We start from the raw sequence: 15,645 nt of genomic DNA on the forward strand, positions 1-15,645 counted from the left end.
AAATTATGACCAATGTTGTACCAAGTTTTATTGGTCCTTGTATAATAATTATCTTGCCATATTCACGAGTTCAGTGTGTTGAATCTGTAATTTACCTTCCGTGGATAGTGAAGGCATAATTGTATTATTTATGAATATGAAAAGAGTATATATATATATATTATCTGTAATATATTCATGTATAGTCAACAGATGTACATTTATGGAGAGAGTATCTATCTGTAAATATGTCTTATTTGTGTTAAGGGTAATGTGATGTTGAATAAAGAGCACTATCTACACTACCCAGATGTACTGATGATCAGTTTTCTTCATACTCATCTTTAGGTGCAGTGTTTTTGAAGATAATCCTATAAACTATTCTTCTTGATTTGGTTTTAGCACGAGATTAGTGTAGGTAAAAAAAAATCAAACAGTCCAAAAGTTTGCATACGAAAGCTTTCAACTGCACTTTGATTTCAAAGAGGAACAGTTGAACATCAAGATTGGCAGCAATTAGTTATCAATTAGAAATGACCTTAATTTTGTGATGACTATTTTTGCCAAAGCATGGCCAAAGATATACGCCCTTGGCCTTATTTTTGTTATGACTTTGTAGCACTTGTTTGCCCAGGTAATTATTGATGTCCACAGTCTGCTATGTACGTGTGACATGTACGTACAGACACTCCCCCTTCCTACACTTCCGTCATCGCACCGAAACTTTGACGTCTCCTTCCACCTTGTGACGTCTGGACTCAACCATCTCTGACACGAGGGGTATTCTTTAAAAAAGCGCAACCTCCCTTGCAATTGTTAGTAGTGCGGTTTATAGTATATTTCAATGTTCAAATGATAATTGTAAACATTTACGAGTTTGTTGTTTTGATCACGACACGGAAAATAAAAAAAAAACTATCAGGAAACGATGTTTCTTTCCCCGCGTAAACAAAAAAGTGTTTCCTTCCACCCTTATTGCCGTAGGGAACGTGTGCTCGCAGACAATGTTTACAAAATCAGCTCACTTTTAATCACGGCAAAGGCCAAGGACGAATTAACAAGAAAGGAGAATAAGAGGAAGTGAAACATAACACTGTCATATCAAACGTCACGAGAACTGTTCTAAGTGGAGGGAAAAAATGTTGCCAGCTTTTAAAGTAGGTGGGGCCGGATTATTGTAATTATGACAAAGTCTTACTAGTGAATACCTTGCCTCGGATAACCTTGAACACACCTAAAAGGTGGTGTTTCTACACTTTGCCACCGAATAATGCTATTCAAGAACCATACATAAACAAGTTACGGATGTATGCATCAAGTACAAAAAACCTAGTGAGATTTGGAAGGGTCACTGCATCAAAGTAAACCCAGTGAACCAAATCCAATCGAACTTGTTGGACACGTACAGTTCATAGTTCAAACGGCTGTATTCGCACATTTTTTTTTCGAGACCGCCAGACTGATTACAGACCAACATGAATACCATCGTGGGGAGGATACTGCACGCCGACTCAAAGAAGAAGAAAAGTCCTTCCACGAGTCCTAAGATATCTCGCCGGCGTGCCGGGGACATCACGGTGCTTCATGACACGGTGGTTCTGTCGAAAGTCACTCCGCGAGACACCGTCCCGATTCAGTGTCCGATTCCTGAACCACCGGAAACGACTCCGTGGTGCCCGATTCAACCACCTGAAACGTCGTCTGATCAGTCTGGAGATGAAGAAGAGGACATCGAGGCGGCAGGAGCGCGCTACTTGCGGCAAATGTCCGGAGTACGGAGACCAACCGTCACAGAAATAGTCACGGGAAACGAGTCCCACGACGACGACACAGGTAGATACATTTTCAGTCTACTCTCAAATTATTTATATATATATATAAGCTCCAAGCAGATCTTTTGGTGGCTACAAGGACAGTATCAATTGCAATGCAGGCAGTTCCCCGAAAGTTTGTCAACCCGAAGTAAAAGAAAAAGATATGAGAACAAAAAGAAAGACAGATAAAAATGGGAGATGGGCGTAAATGGTGTCAGTGGGTCAAATGGTTCATTTCATTTAGACCCACTAGTTGTCCATAAAACTAAAACACTATGTTCAGTTTTATTACATCTTGTGCCAAACTACTAAATGTGTACTGATGATGTAAATTGTGATCAGTGTGGACATTATTTCATCACCTTTTAAAATCGATGGACTTATAATTCAGTAGAACATAAATGATCCACCTCAGTGCGTATAAAATGAGAAAATTTGATTAAAGGGATCCGCCCAGTATCAATACATGTTTTGTACTCAGCCACTGCATGTATTACAGGTGGCTGCAATATTCCATCTTGACCCTAGGTGGCGCTGTAGCACGACCGACATTACTGTTTACTTTAAATACTATACGCCTCATAGTTTTCCGAGATATTGAATATACTATTTTGCACGTAGCTCTATCTTCCCCTGGGACTCTTTATCTAGATGTATAAAAGAAATTAGAAAGGCTTCATGAGGTTTGACACTCAGAGAGAAATAAACAGTACATAACAGCCTGGCCACAGACTCTCAGTGAAACGTTGCTAGTCTAATGTAAGGTTCTGTAACAAATTAACAATTCAATTTCTAAAGATTGTAACAGAAATGCAGAGGAAAGAATTCTGGGGCTTTGAGTATACCCAAGGGACTTAGCTCCTTGTAACAAACTAAGCTTCTGTCACAAATTACAATTCGACTTCTAGAGCTAGGTGGTAACAGAAAAGTGCAGGAAAGAACTGTGACGCGCAAGAGAGTGTGTGGGAACTGTGTAGGGTAAACCCCGTGTTACCAACTTTGTTTGCTTTTCGTGAGTGTACACACATGAGCTGCATGTAAACTATTTCCTGGTGCTTCTCCCTTGATGTTGGGGAAGTTTGCAGTCATTACTCCGGGGAATTTCAGTCACGCGTTTGTGTCTGTTTTACATGCTGGTTGACTTTGCGTCATTCAGCAAACATTCTCACACGTAATACACGCGATTTTGTTTTGATCCCAAGGGAAGAACGTTATTTACTTTACGCTAACCACGTGCACTTCCGCAATATTTCACCTGTCCTGTTCAATACCTTAATACCTTGATCTTATATTCAGTGATTTTACTTCGAATTTTTGCATGTGTTTAAAAATAGGCCATTGGATGAAACCAAGGAAGAAACTAACCTTACATGCATATTATGGCAATCATTCATAACTTTATCATTGCACTTAGGATTAAGCAGTTTTACTTCAGAGTTTTTGTTTGTTTTCTTCGTTGCTGGCACCAACATTGAAAACAGATTTTTTTCTGTTGGGCTAATGTCATAATCTTCAAATGTTGGCTTCTTTCCCAGTTGCGTGAGAAGTGAACTTTTAACCATGACACATCTGACAGCAGGCAGGGCCCGGCCCAGGCCTCCCAAGCCGCTTTTCTGAGTAATCGGTCACGCTTTGTTTTCTTTTGGTGTGTTTTTGTATGTCATTCCCTTCAACTTCAAGATCCCAGGTTATTGACAGCTAAATATCTGTATCTAAGTTCACATACATGTAGTTTTAAAAATCAGATTTCAAGCCTCCTTGGTAAATTTTATTACATGCTACAATAAAAATGAAAGTCACTCACATATTGGCCTTATTCCCATGACACAGACAACAGAGACAGCAACATATTGTTAAACCAGACTTTCTTGGAACATGATACAATCTAAGTTGCCTGTGCTGAATTATATAGTGCTCCCGAAATAGGCTCTTGACTGTATATAGTCTTACGTCACCACTGACACCCCACTATTGTTTTGCCAATGACTCAGTGACCCTGAAGCGCCCAAATATGGTAATGCCTGTTTGCAGATACGTCATTGTTTCACCAGCGGGATCGTCTCATCAAATCTATAGACTGTTTGTATTGATAAAGATCTGACTTGTTGATTTGTTGAAGTGTATACTGTGCCTTAAGTCCACACAACGCCGGAACGAGGAAGATGTACTTGTAGTACATCGGATATTAGCGTAGTTGAGACTTCCTGTATCTTCTGGAGTATTTCCTGGACTCTTGGCATGTCCCCTTAGAAGTACGGGATAGCTGGAACTTAAAATTAAAAATTGCCATGTACTTTATCGGTAACTTTTTGCACACAGTCGCTATTAAATGTTTGTCATGTCATTAGTCACACAGAAGTCATTAACATTCAAGTTTATGCAGCATATCTCAACTAATATTAATAAATCATTGTGTAAAAACACATTTCCTTCAAGCATAACTTTTTATGATACTTCAATATTCATCATATCAATTTCATAGACTTTTTGAGAAAAACAATAAAATTTTGCTTGCCCACTCTGAGTTTCGCAACGCACCCCATATCAATTACCTAATTTGCATACGTCCCGTCCCATACGGCACCGCGCAGGTCAGCGAGTCCTGTTCCAGGACAGAGGCGAGTCAGAAGACCTGTGATTCAACAACAACATTTCGTGTTGTTTAATCGCGAACAAAAGGAACTGCAACTTAACCGTTTAGACAGCTGAAGTCACATGGAACTCAGGAATCAATGACGAACGTCTGCGGGACAGAAATAGCCAATTACCGGGGTTCCGCCTTCGCAAAGTTTGTTGATCTTGCTCGAGTTTTACCGAGGGACACCGAAAGTATCGTCTGCTACTCCTCTTGGTGAACTTGAGGGGATTTTTCGCAGCTTCGAGGACTTTTTGGGGTCTCTTAAAGACCAGGAGAACTTTGTGTGGTGCCTTTGAGGTTTTCTGACGTGATATTTCTTCATTTATGCAACCAGATATGGAAGGGGGAGCGAGCGAGGCCGAAGAAGGCCCGTGGACCGAGCTACAGACGACCAGATCGGCGGAACCGCCCGAAGTCAACGACCAATTCGACACTCTCAAGCAGTGCTGGGCTGTGGCCTTTCCCGACCAAACTGTGCCGGATTTTGCCGACTTGACGCGACAGGAGATCGACCAGTACCTCGGCGAGAGGCGTAAGTCTACCGAGGACTTGAAACTTCGGTTAGAAAACGCTGAATACTGCGTAAAGTACCTGGAGTATATGCAGTATGTGAAGAGTAGTAGGGGAGGCGGAGTTAGGGGTGAGGTTGAGGCGGCGGACTCAGTACCCGGAAGTGACCCTGTTCTCACTCGAAGCGAACTCAGAGAAAACTACTCAGACGAAGAGTTCTACAGTGTTGACGATTTGGACCGTGAAACTATAAGAGCCAGCTTAAACGGAGAAAGTACAAGTGAAAGTGTCGGTACCCCAGACCAACAAACAGAAGGCACACCTGTGGACACACCTGTGGAGGAAGAACAAAGCCCGATGCAGAGCGAAAGAGACCTGTCTGTTTCGGAAAGTCTGTCCCCCATCGAAAGAGATCCTTTTGGAGAGAACAAGTTCAGCGAAACGTCGGTCAGAGACAGTATGATCAGCCTCGAAAGCCAGAACGTCGGCGACATTTGCGATCTGGACGAAATAGACCTGGATATGGACGACAACAACGACAAAGATATGAACGACGGTCCGAAAAATCTTCTGACCACTATGACAACAAACGACCGTGTGAGCATCCGCATCAAGAGAACCTACGACATCAGATCACAGGGCGACCGGAAGAGTATGATCTCCGTTGATTCGATTTCCAGCGATATCCCCGAGGATGAAGTATTTGAGAGCAGGAGGAAAGGTAATGCAGTTTTCCCCGGCTGGTTCCATCAGGCCGGTGCGGTGATTAAGTTTGTTACGGCAATCTCCAAGCAGGAAATCAAATTTGTAATGGTAGGCTAATCCAAGAGTCAGACTGAAGTGAAAAGCATTGATGATATAAATGCAGGGCTGTACCCCAAAATGTCCCCAGATTAATGAATTTAGAGTATGATGGTGCTAGGGTGAAAACCTGCTCTCCAAGCAGAGGTTTGGGTTTTGGCTTATTTTTGTTGTGTTAGGCTTTTTTTATCGGGGTTTCTTTTTGCACTGGAATTTATTTTGCGCCAACCCAACAAAAAAAGAAACCCGGCGGATAATATCACGGCAAAAATAAGCCAAAACCTATGCTTGGAGTTGGAGAGTAGTTAAACCATGCAAGGCAGTGTGCACATAGTCAGACTAAAAACACAGGTTCAAAATCAGTAAGATTTAGCTACATACAATTGGAGAGGGGCGGCACCATTGTTCAAAAAGGGGAAGAGAGACAGTCATACTCTTTTTTGACCTTCTGTAACCTAATTTTACCTCATAGACAAGAAAAGAAAGCTATTTTGTGTTAATAAGATAATTATTGTCCCAAGCGAAATTTGTAGTCTCACTTGAAGGTTGATTCAATTACGAGTATCAGGTTTAGCAGTTTTTCTCGTCCCACCCAAAATGGCAAACAGACTGACAAAGTTCCTCTTTTGACTGTATTATTGGATTAGAGGTGTCAAAAACACACGTGAAACATTAGATTGTTTTGCCAAAAGTTTCCCAAATCTATACAGAGTGGTAGTAAAACAGAACGACGGAAGATATGGATTATTATTGGTTTCACCAAAACAACTTTATATGCATTTCTGCTATTTATTTTTGTTCTTTTTTGGGACGTCTCTGTAGCTTTAGGTGGGCGTTATCATTTAACCCTACAAATGTCATGGGTCGATTACTACACCCACTTTTAATCAGCGATATCACTGGAAAGGTTAATGGGGTATGAAACAAAAAACATCACATTTGCCGAAACAATCATTACACTCTAGATAATTACGCACGTTGGACCACTTGAGGATAACCAAAGACGTTATCCTTGGAACAACACAGGATGGTATGTGCTATCCCATTGTGTAAGCATTCCCTGCACGGCGCATTCTTACGCCCCTGCCTCAGGTTTTCCTGGATACACGGAACCGGGAGTGTTGTGTTGTACTGTACTGTGGGGAGCTTTCTTCCTGTGTTTTGATTTGATTTGTCCTTCCTGGTTACATATGGGTTTCACGGCTGCATACAATTAAAATAGCCTTCAGCAAGTTTTAACTTTAGCTATAGGTAGTTTTTTCTTACCTTGATAATCATACATGGCTTCCTTCATTCAATATTTATTAATATTGAATCTGATACCAGCCATACAGCTTCGGCTATGGCCAAGGAGCAATCCAGCTCCTATGGATGAACAGTCTCTGTCACTTGTCTTTATACAGTGCACGTATATTTTCAATCAATACAAGGAAAATGAAATCATACCACTGTTGACATAAGCATGACGTTGAAAAATTGAAACTAGAGCTCCCAACAGCCTAAAAGCCACACAGCCCTTGCCTGGGTGCCAGACACTGGCATTCATAAACCAAAAATTTTTTTTAGACTTAGAGAAGCTCTAAATTAGTCTAATGTCTGCTGGAAGAGTATCTGCCGCCCAAAACCTTTTAGCAAAGAGATAATTAGAGCCAGGGTGCCAAATCAGGGTTTGTAAGGCGTATGGCTTCTCTGGCCAAAGGAATTATAACTCACTCGCTGAAGGGTCTGGCACCCAGGCTACACAGCCCAGTCATGCCCCAGATGTGCCGAAAATGCTTGATAGGATTAACGCTTATTAATGACAACTGGGAGACTGATAATCAGGGGCTTTTTCCCCTGACAGCATCAATTATTTATAGCAGAATTGTTTGTTAGTGTGTCAGTCGGGAGCACTAAAGCTAGGGGAGGTTGATTGAGATGTGCTCCTCATTGTAGTTTTAGTTTGCTATTATTGATTCAAATTATTAGAGGTGCAAAATAGATAATTATCTTACTGTTAACATGAATATATTAGTAGTACCAAGGACATTATACACGTCCTTGGTAGTACCAAGGAGCTTTCATCAACAAAGCTCCTTGGTAGTACTAGAAATAAGAATGTAAATATTGCTGAATTTAGATCCTGCTTTCATCGACCTTTGGTACGTAATCTATGTAATGTGAAGTTTCAGTTTCAGTTTCAGTAGACACAAAATCTTTCAAATCAACAATCCTCATTTTATAGAAGAAGAAGAAGAAGAAAAACTTTATTGCACAACAGATGTAGCGGGTACGACGTATGGCAAAATATGCATACATAGTTGGGGATGCTAACATACATACATATTAATGACTTTTTAACTTTCATTCATACACTCAGTCTCACACATGCACATGGTAGATATTCGTGCAGATAAAAGAACTCTTGAATGTTTGATTTTGGACAAAAAAAGCAGTAATTTTCTCCTCAGTGGTGCGAATTGGGCATATCACAGGGGAGGAGTTCCCATAGGGTCTTATTGATGCAGACCAGATGGTCTTTGTACAAAATAAGGTGCCAAATAGACATGTGCCCTCTGGGTCTGTTTGTTGAAGCTACATAGCTTGCTGACAGGTCTGTGCTACTGTGCAGACACATCAGAAGTAAGACTGGAGAGACAGACAATTAATTCTTAGGAAGGCTGACAGGCACTTCCTCAAGTCAAGGACATACAGTATACAATGCCCTTTGCCAGATAGACAGATAGTTAGGTGCAGGAACAAGAATATTCAGATAACTTTGATTTTTTGAAGCTAAAATATAACTCCTATGTTGAATCTATCTTTAACTTAGACATATTGTAGTTCAAACTGTGCAAGAGTTATGATTCAGACTTGAACTTGAAGCTTCTAAAGTGAAGTCGTGAGACAATTTCACCTTTAGTTTGCTAAGGTAGCTGTTTTGACTTGAACCATGTTCAAGAACAGAAATTTTTAGGACAAGGTTAAACAATTATGTAAGATAATCCAAACTGTTTTCTGGTTCATAGAAGGCATGTTTTTACCAAGTCAAGTCAACGAAATGTTGTAGGTGGTATCTTGATTGATGAGAGTTAAGTTTACCACAGATACGTGTTAACAGATACATGTAGGTGTGTTGTCACCTTCACTACATGGTGATAATACACACTACCCACATGGGCCCCAAGTTGAAGCCCTTCAGGCCAGACAGGCCAGGCTTAGTTACTGTCAAGTTGGATCAGGTGAGACTACTTTAGATGATTGATTACTTCAAGCAAACATCAGCAACGCAAACACTGTATGCTGTATACTTCTAGTATGTTCATGTAACGTCGCTTGGCATCATATTTCATCCCAGAAAAACTAACAAAGAAGCCATTCTGGGTAAGGACAGGTGTACATACTAATAACCTGGTCTAGATCTAGTTAAGCAAACATACATTTGGTATATGGCAGTGGGGGACTTAAGGGTTTGTATTTTGTACACTGTACATGTATTCCAGGACTATGTGTAACTTTTGGTCCAGATACATGTACATTCCTGAAACATTATTGTTCAGCATTTGTGTAATGTATGATTTATACTGTTGAAAATGCTTCTGAATCAGTTTATTTGTATAGTGAACATACAGGTCATTGACCTGTTTTAGAGGAAATCCTTTAAGCTTATATTTAAAAGTTGCAAAAGGTATACGTAACAGTAAAGTTATGATTTTCATGTAAACAGGAAAAAAAGGGAAAAACACCTGCCAAAGGATTTACAACCCAAGTTTCAGTAACGAAGATTGCTGAAAATTAATTAAGTTTTTACTCTTCCTGATCAAGCATAATTTATAACAGTCAACAAGAAGGTGTGCCTCCCTTATCGCAAAGATTGTATGTATAGGAAGGGTCAGGAGGTAGGATACTAGGAATTGAAGTCTTTATACAAGCACTTCAGGTGGTGTTATCATGGGTAAGGCTTCTTGGAAGCCAAGCCCAGCTAACTATCCCCACGTGGTCATGATATGAAACTCCCACTGTCTAAACTTTGACCAGGAAGGCAAACAATGACCAGAGGTCATGAGGGTGATGAGGAAACAATGCCCTGAACGGACAAGTTACAGCTGACCACCAAGTAATAGATAGAGCACGGTTTGAGGCTGAATACGTGGATATAGAACTGCCCTGCTCACCAAGGGGATTTCATGTCTTCCAAGATCATTATATATATACATACATGTATCACCCTGTTTTAAACTGGATAAGATACAGAAATTGTAGCTGACCCTGCGAACGTTCCTGTACTTTTTGCTACATCAATAAATCTCAAATAAACTTGATTACCTCTTACTAAGCTTTAGGGACCTGATATACACTGTATATAAAGTTATGTGTACTAGTATATATAGACAAACTTCATTTTTCCAAGAAAATAGCCTATTTCCTCAATTATCTAGCTATTCAGGACTCCACCAAAGACACACCTTTACAAGTAGATTATTTTTAGAAAGGTTGTTACACCAAACTGGTTTCTACTGTCTGAATCGTGACTACTTCACCCATAAAGTAATTATTAAAGGGTACAGATGGGTGTGAGAGACAATGTTAGGTCACTGCAGGAATGTGCAAGTCACCATAGTGGGTGTTCCCATTGTCATCTGTGGATAGTTGTATTTTAAGTTGACACAATGATCAGTGATGCAGTTTGCAAGTCATGAATTTTAGAGACAAAGCCATTTCTGCCAGTGTTATTCCTTGGTAAAATACGCATAATGAGGAAATTATGTAGCATATCTTTCTGGTCACCCAAGAAAAGTTCAGATTTGTAATTTTGTTGCTCGATGTGTTCTGATCTGGCCTTCTCTGATTGGCACTTCCTCAAGCCTGGGGCCATCAGGCATTGGTCTCAATCATCTAACCCTGTCCTGCAAGCAGCTAATTATGTGGTCACTTTTCCCATAAGATAGACCAACACAATACCGTTTTTCCTCTTTAGACCAGTAACGATTAACCGATCTGAAACATTTTTCTTATCCAAAACGGTGTAACGGTCCTCAGTATAATTTAAAGTGGGCCTAAGTATGTAGTCACTGTTCCCTAATACTCACTGTTTAACAACTTGCCATATATTGTATCCGAAATATTAGAATTGTTGTTGAATAAAGTTTGATTTGATAGTCTGCTTCCTCCTTCCCAGATGCTGTAGGTCCAGACAACGCTATCAACACCAGTGGCAACGAGGATGACCATCACTATGTAAGACTAGTCTTCATCTTTGCTATTATTTAGTACAGTGACGTAGTGACTTAGAAATCAAGAAAAAAGATAATAGGCCATGAAAGAATATCATGCAAACTTTTCTCAATTCCAGAAAATTGTTATTGGTAATTCTTACTACTGACTTATACATGCACCTTAATTTATCAATCAATAAACTTAATAAACTTAATGTGGAAGTGTCTGTTGTGGTAGTGCAGTTGCATGTTACATGATGTGTATGCAAAGTCTTGTATCCCGACTAATATGATTTTCATACGTGATGTCTATTCGTAATTTCGTATATATGATAATCTATGTTGTTAGTCATTAAGCAGCAAAATGTCCAACACTTTGTTTGTTTCAATGTGTGAAACTTGAATTGTGTCCACAGAGGATGAGAAAGCTGGTGATGGAGGGAGTTCTGGACACAGAGTCAGTCTACCTGAGCTGCCTGGTCGTTCTGCTGAAGGTTAGAGGTCATCTGTTGCTATGGTTACGACATTTTGACACAGGATGTTACGATCAGGATGTTTTATGTTTTGGGTTGGAGTGTGCTTCTCAGAAATACGTATTACACAAATGTAAGATTGTTGTGCTGATTGTTTAAAAGTTTATTGCTAGTGATGTGATTTTATTTTTGCACTTTTGTGTCTCCACTGCGAATTCATGAAGCCAAGAATATGCCTTCCTTGTATGACTACTATTATATACATGTACATGTACTACCAAGTTGTTTCAACTGTGAATTTGAAACACAGTGAAAACCACAAAATAAAACCACTGCAAGCTACAGTAAATCTTACAATTACAAGTAAAGATGATTTATCACAGTGGTTAGAAGATTTTTGAGGTACAAGTATGACGTCCTGAAAACTGCAAAAGAAAACAAGAGTTCCGAGATCTCATACCTCCATGAAATATGGGCTTGATATGTAAATGTAAATTTCTTCTTTAATTACGCAAATGACCTCTGCATTAACATAATATATGCATCGTGATGTTAACTTTTGATTAACTTAAAGATGCCCCAAGTATGACATTCCCATCATTCACCATTGAGAAATCATAGATTTTTTGCATTAATTATGCAAATTAGGTCATCATTTGCATAATTAGTATCTGTTGATGTTCCATCTGCCATAGGTTACATACATTACATGTATGAAAGTTCTATAATGTAAAACACTGTAATTATAGAATTTCCTCATTAATTATGCAAATAAAGTCCTCATTTGCATAATTTACAGTTAATTATGTACATCTCTCTGTCAGATACCTACACACCAAAAATGATGAAAATACAATGTTCCTATCTGGACTTATTGGCTTTCAAAGATTTCGCCCGAAAGTCCCCTGCAGTTCCTGAACAAGCTGCTAGGGTGACCATACCCACACCACTTATTCCTGACAGGAAAAGGTATCTGTCACCAAAAATTCAAGACCATAGCATGTTCAGGACCAAAGATACAAAAACCGGAAGTTCTGCTGCAGTACCAAGGTCATCCACCAGGAGACCCATATTTGACCTTGACCTTTGTCTTCCTAAGACTTATCAGCATACCAAATATCATCACAATCCATAAAGGCGTTATGAAGTTATGCTGACTACAAAGTTGCGGAAACACACACAGACACACACACAGACACACAGACACACAGACACACAGACACACAGACAGACGCCGCCAAAAACAATACCTCCATTTTTCATGGAGGTAATCACTGTAAAAGCTTACTATTTACAGTAAGTCTTACAGTTACGAAGTAAAGATTTTTTTAACTAACATCTGATTGAAACAAGCTGCTTTTCTCTTTAGTACAAGAAGATTTTCGAGGTGTCAGGGACGACGTCCCAGCCCGTGCTGTGTGCTGAGGACTGTGCTCTCATCTTCTACAAGGTATAGTATAGTGCTTGACACTTCCATTCCATGTTAAGTCGTGACACTACACTATGTACGTCCTGCCAGGATAGACATGAATTTTATGAAAGAACATCAAACAAGATTTTGGCTGATCAAGTTTGTCAATTTCTGAACCAGTATTGTTCATGTTAGTTGATAGTTGATGCTATTTGGTAGAGTTGTTATGTATGTTAACAAAATGACATTCCAACTAGCTGGTAACAAAGCTTGTTCCTTCCATGATTATGTAAGATTGTACATGTATCTGATGGTGTGTAGGATGATTATGCATTTGCAATACCCGGTATCTCAGAATAACAGTGTTGACATTTTCACACAAAAAATCTTTCACAAGGTCCGAGAGCTCCACAACATCCATAACGACTTTCACAAGGGTCTGCAGCCCAAAGTCAGGAACTACACTCCTCAGCAGGAGGTCGGAGACTCCTTTAAGTTACTGGTCAGTCCTTCTCATTTATTTATTCTATTTATTTCTGTTTTATTTAAACAGGGTAGAGACCTCATTATAAAAAACTTAAACTTTTCTCCAACTCAAAATTTGACTCACCAGAAATTTAATTTACCAACTCAGATGAACTTTCATGCTGAGGGTAGAGACCTCAGTGCTATTCAAAAATACTGCTTTTCAGGAATGCCCTGTAACAACAAGTGAAACATCAAAACAATGAAACGTTCACATTAAACAATACAAAACGTTACTTAATAACCAAGTGTCAAAACGAAATCGTTTACCGTAAATCAATGTCGTTAAGCCATGCCAAGGTCAGGAGGTCAGAGGTCAACAGTGTTGCTTCAGAAGCTTCTTAAACGTAATATTCTTGTATTATTGCAACAATTAACACAAGACATGGTGACGGCACACTCAAGTTTTTTCAGCATTTTTATGCCGTCACTAATGCGTGGGTGGGAGGCAGAATTACAGGGGGTCAAAAGATCAGACAGTAAATTTGAAGGTCTCAGGATCTGGCCTGGAGCCAGTAAGTATCTCAGGTAACATTGAAAACCACAAAAACAAAACCTCTACAAACTTTCTGTATTGATATGGGCCCTGTGCCTTAAATAAAGAATGAATTGAATTGAATTATAGATTTTTTAATAAGAATTAAGATTTACAGTATAAAAGAAGGCCTGGGAAACTCCCCCAGGATATTTCTATACCTTCCTAATGTGGGTGTTTAATTGATTGTGAATGGACAGTCTTTATGTAATAATCTAAAATTTTGAGCCTTGCTTTTTTACAGGTGTCCCAGCTCCCAGCTTATGAAGACTACCTGAAGAACTATGAGCGTGCCTTACAGACCATTGATCGCTGCCGGCGCAGTAATGAACAGTTCAACAGCGTTGCTGCCGTAAGTCCAAAACTAACTAATGTTTCTTTCAGAGCAAAAGATACTGTAAATCACTTAATGTTCACGGTAGCAAAAGTTCGCAGTCTGAGAAAAATGGACATGTTCTCAGAACTATATGCATTCGTGTATGCAAGTGTAGCAAAAAGTCGGCGAATTATTTGTTCACAGAAGTGACCGTGAGAACCGCAAGTATAAAAGTAAAGTATCAAAATCAAAAAAATCAAGATTTACAGTATTACAAACAATCTAGGTAGTCTAAACAGTGAATTTGGATACATGTGTAGAAGCCATGTGTACATGTAGTACATAGAAAGACACTTTTCATGCATGAAAAGGCATACAGCACTAAAGTATGCAGTATTCAATTACATCATTTAAGCCACACCCTGACCCTGCTTTTGTAACATGATAATTATCAAAAGTCCCCTGAAGGCCCTAAAGTCAGTGAGCTCCCAGGCTGGCACAACTTTCTGTTTATTTGTTATTTGTATAAGGGCCCGGCATTAAGGTTCAGTAAATGCCTTGCATGAAGGGTACATGTACAGTAGGCCTTGCATGAGGTGACCAGTGTCGTTACAGCTTACACAAATATGGAGGAGGAAGTGCTGGGTTCAGTGGTATTAAGCTGGCTTTGGACTATTCCACTTCCTTGCTTCCTTGCCACTCCTTGTCCATTCTTGTACCACCTCTTTAGGCTCTTTCTGTATTGACAAATACTGTTGTTTTCACCTTCACTAAATGCTGTGGCCAACATCAGTCCAGTGCTTACATGTACATGATGCTATGAAGTTTATGTGGACAAGGTTAATTTGAACCATGCGTTCCTCTTTTGAATAAAGCATTATGAATAAAGTCTGTATACAAATTTTTTATGAAGAACCAAAGCTGGTGTGTTACGTAATGGGGCAGTTACATGTATACCGGCTAGACAGATATAGATACAGAAAGTGGGCTGATGTAGCTCTACAGGCCAATTTGTCAATCACAAATATTCCAAACAGTGTGCTTCAGATAATTTAAACATGGTCCCAGAACTCCCGGTCTGTCTGTGAGATGCACTAACGCATGTACCATTGTCTGTGCATTGTTTACACAAGCAATCTGGAAAGATGGAAAGATTAGAAGATTCAAAAAAATTTAAAAGAAGAGGGATGATGTCACTCTACAGTCTAATTTGTCGATCACAAATATTCCAAACAGTGTGCTCCAGATAAACAAGGTCCACAGTCTGTCTGTGAGATGCACTAACACATGTACCATTGTCTGTGTGCTGTTTACCATCTAACTGTACCGTGTTGTCTCCTCCGCAGAGTGTAAAGAATGGAGACAACCATCAAACTCTGGAGGGTACGTGCAACATTCCATCTGTCTGAGCTAGCTATAGGCATCTCGAGCGCAAGGGAGTTCCATTT

The 15,645-nt window shown here is 39.6% G+C and overlaps 1 protein-coding gene across 1 annotated transcript in view; it reads left to right on the forward strand.

Moving 5' to 3' along the window:
* Nucleotides 1-1,113: 1,113 nt before the first annotated feature.
* LOC109467100 (active breakpoint cluster region-related protein-like) overlaps nt 1,114-15,645 on the forward strand; it is a 28,173-nt gene continuing 13,641 nt past the window's right edge. Inside the window, 8 exon segments of the mRNA XM_019765009.1 lie at nt 1,114-1,812; nt 4,766-5,662; nt 10,901-10,959; nt 11,354-11,431; nt 12,780-12,860; nt 13,219-13,323; nt 14,126-14,233; nt 15,544-15,580. Coding sequence (XP_019620568.1) covers nt 1,455-1,812; nt 4,766-5,662; nt 10,901-10,959; nt 11,354-11,431; nt 12,780-12,860; nt 13,219-13,323; nt 14,126-14,233; nt 15,544-15,580 — 1,723 coding nt within the window. The 5' untranslated portion in view covers nt 1,114-1,454.

The sequence above is a fragment of the Branchiostoma belcheri genome, unplaced genomic scaffold (genome assembly GCF_001625305.1).
Source record: "Branchiostoma belcheri isolate BF01 breed outbred unplaced genomic scaffold, Haploidv18h27 scaffold1, whole genome shotgun sequence".
NCBI classification, from domain to species: Eukaryota; Metazoa; Chordata; class Leptocardii; order Amphioxiformes; family Branchiostomatidae; genus Branchiostoma; species Branchiostoma belcheri.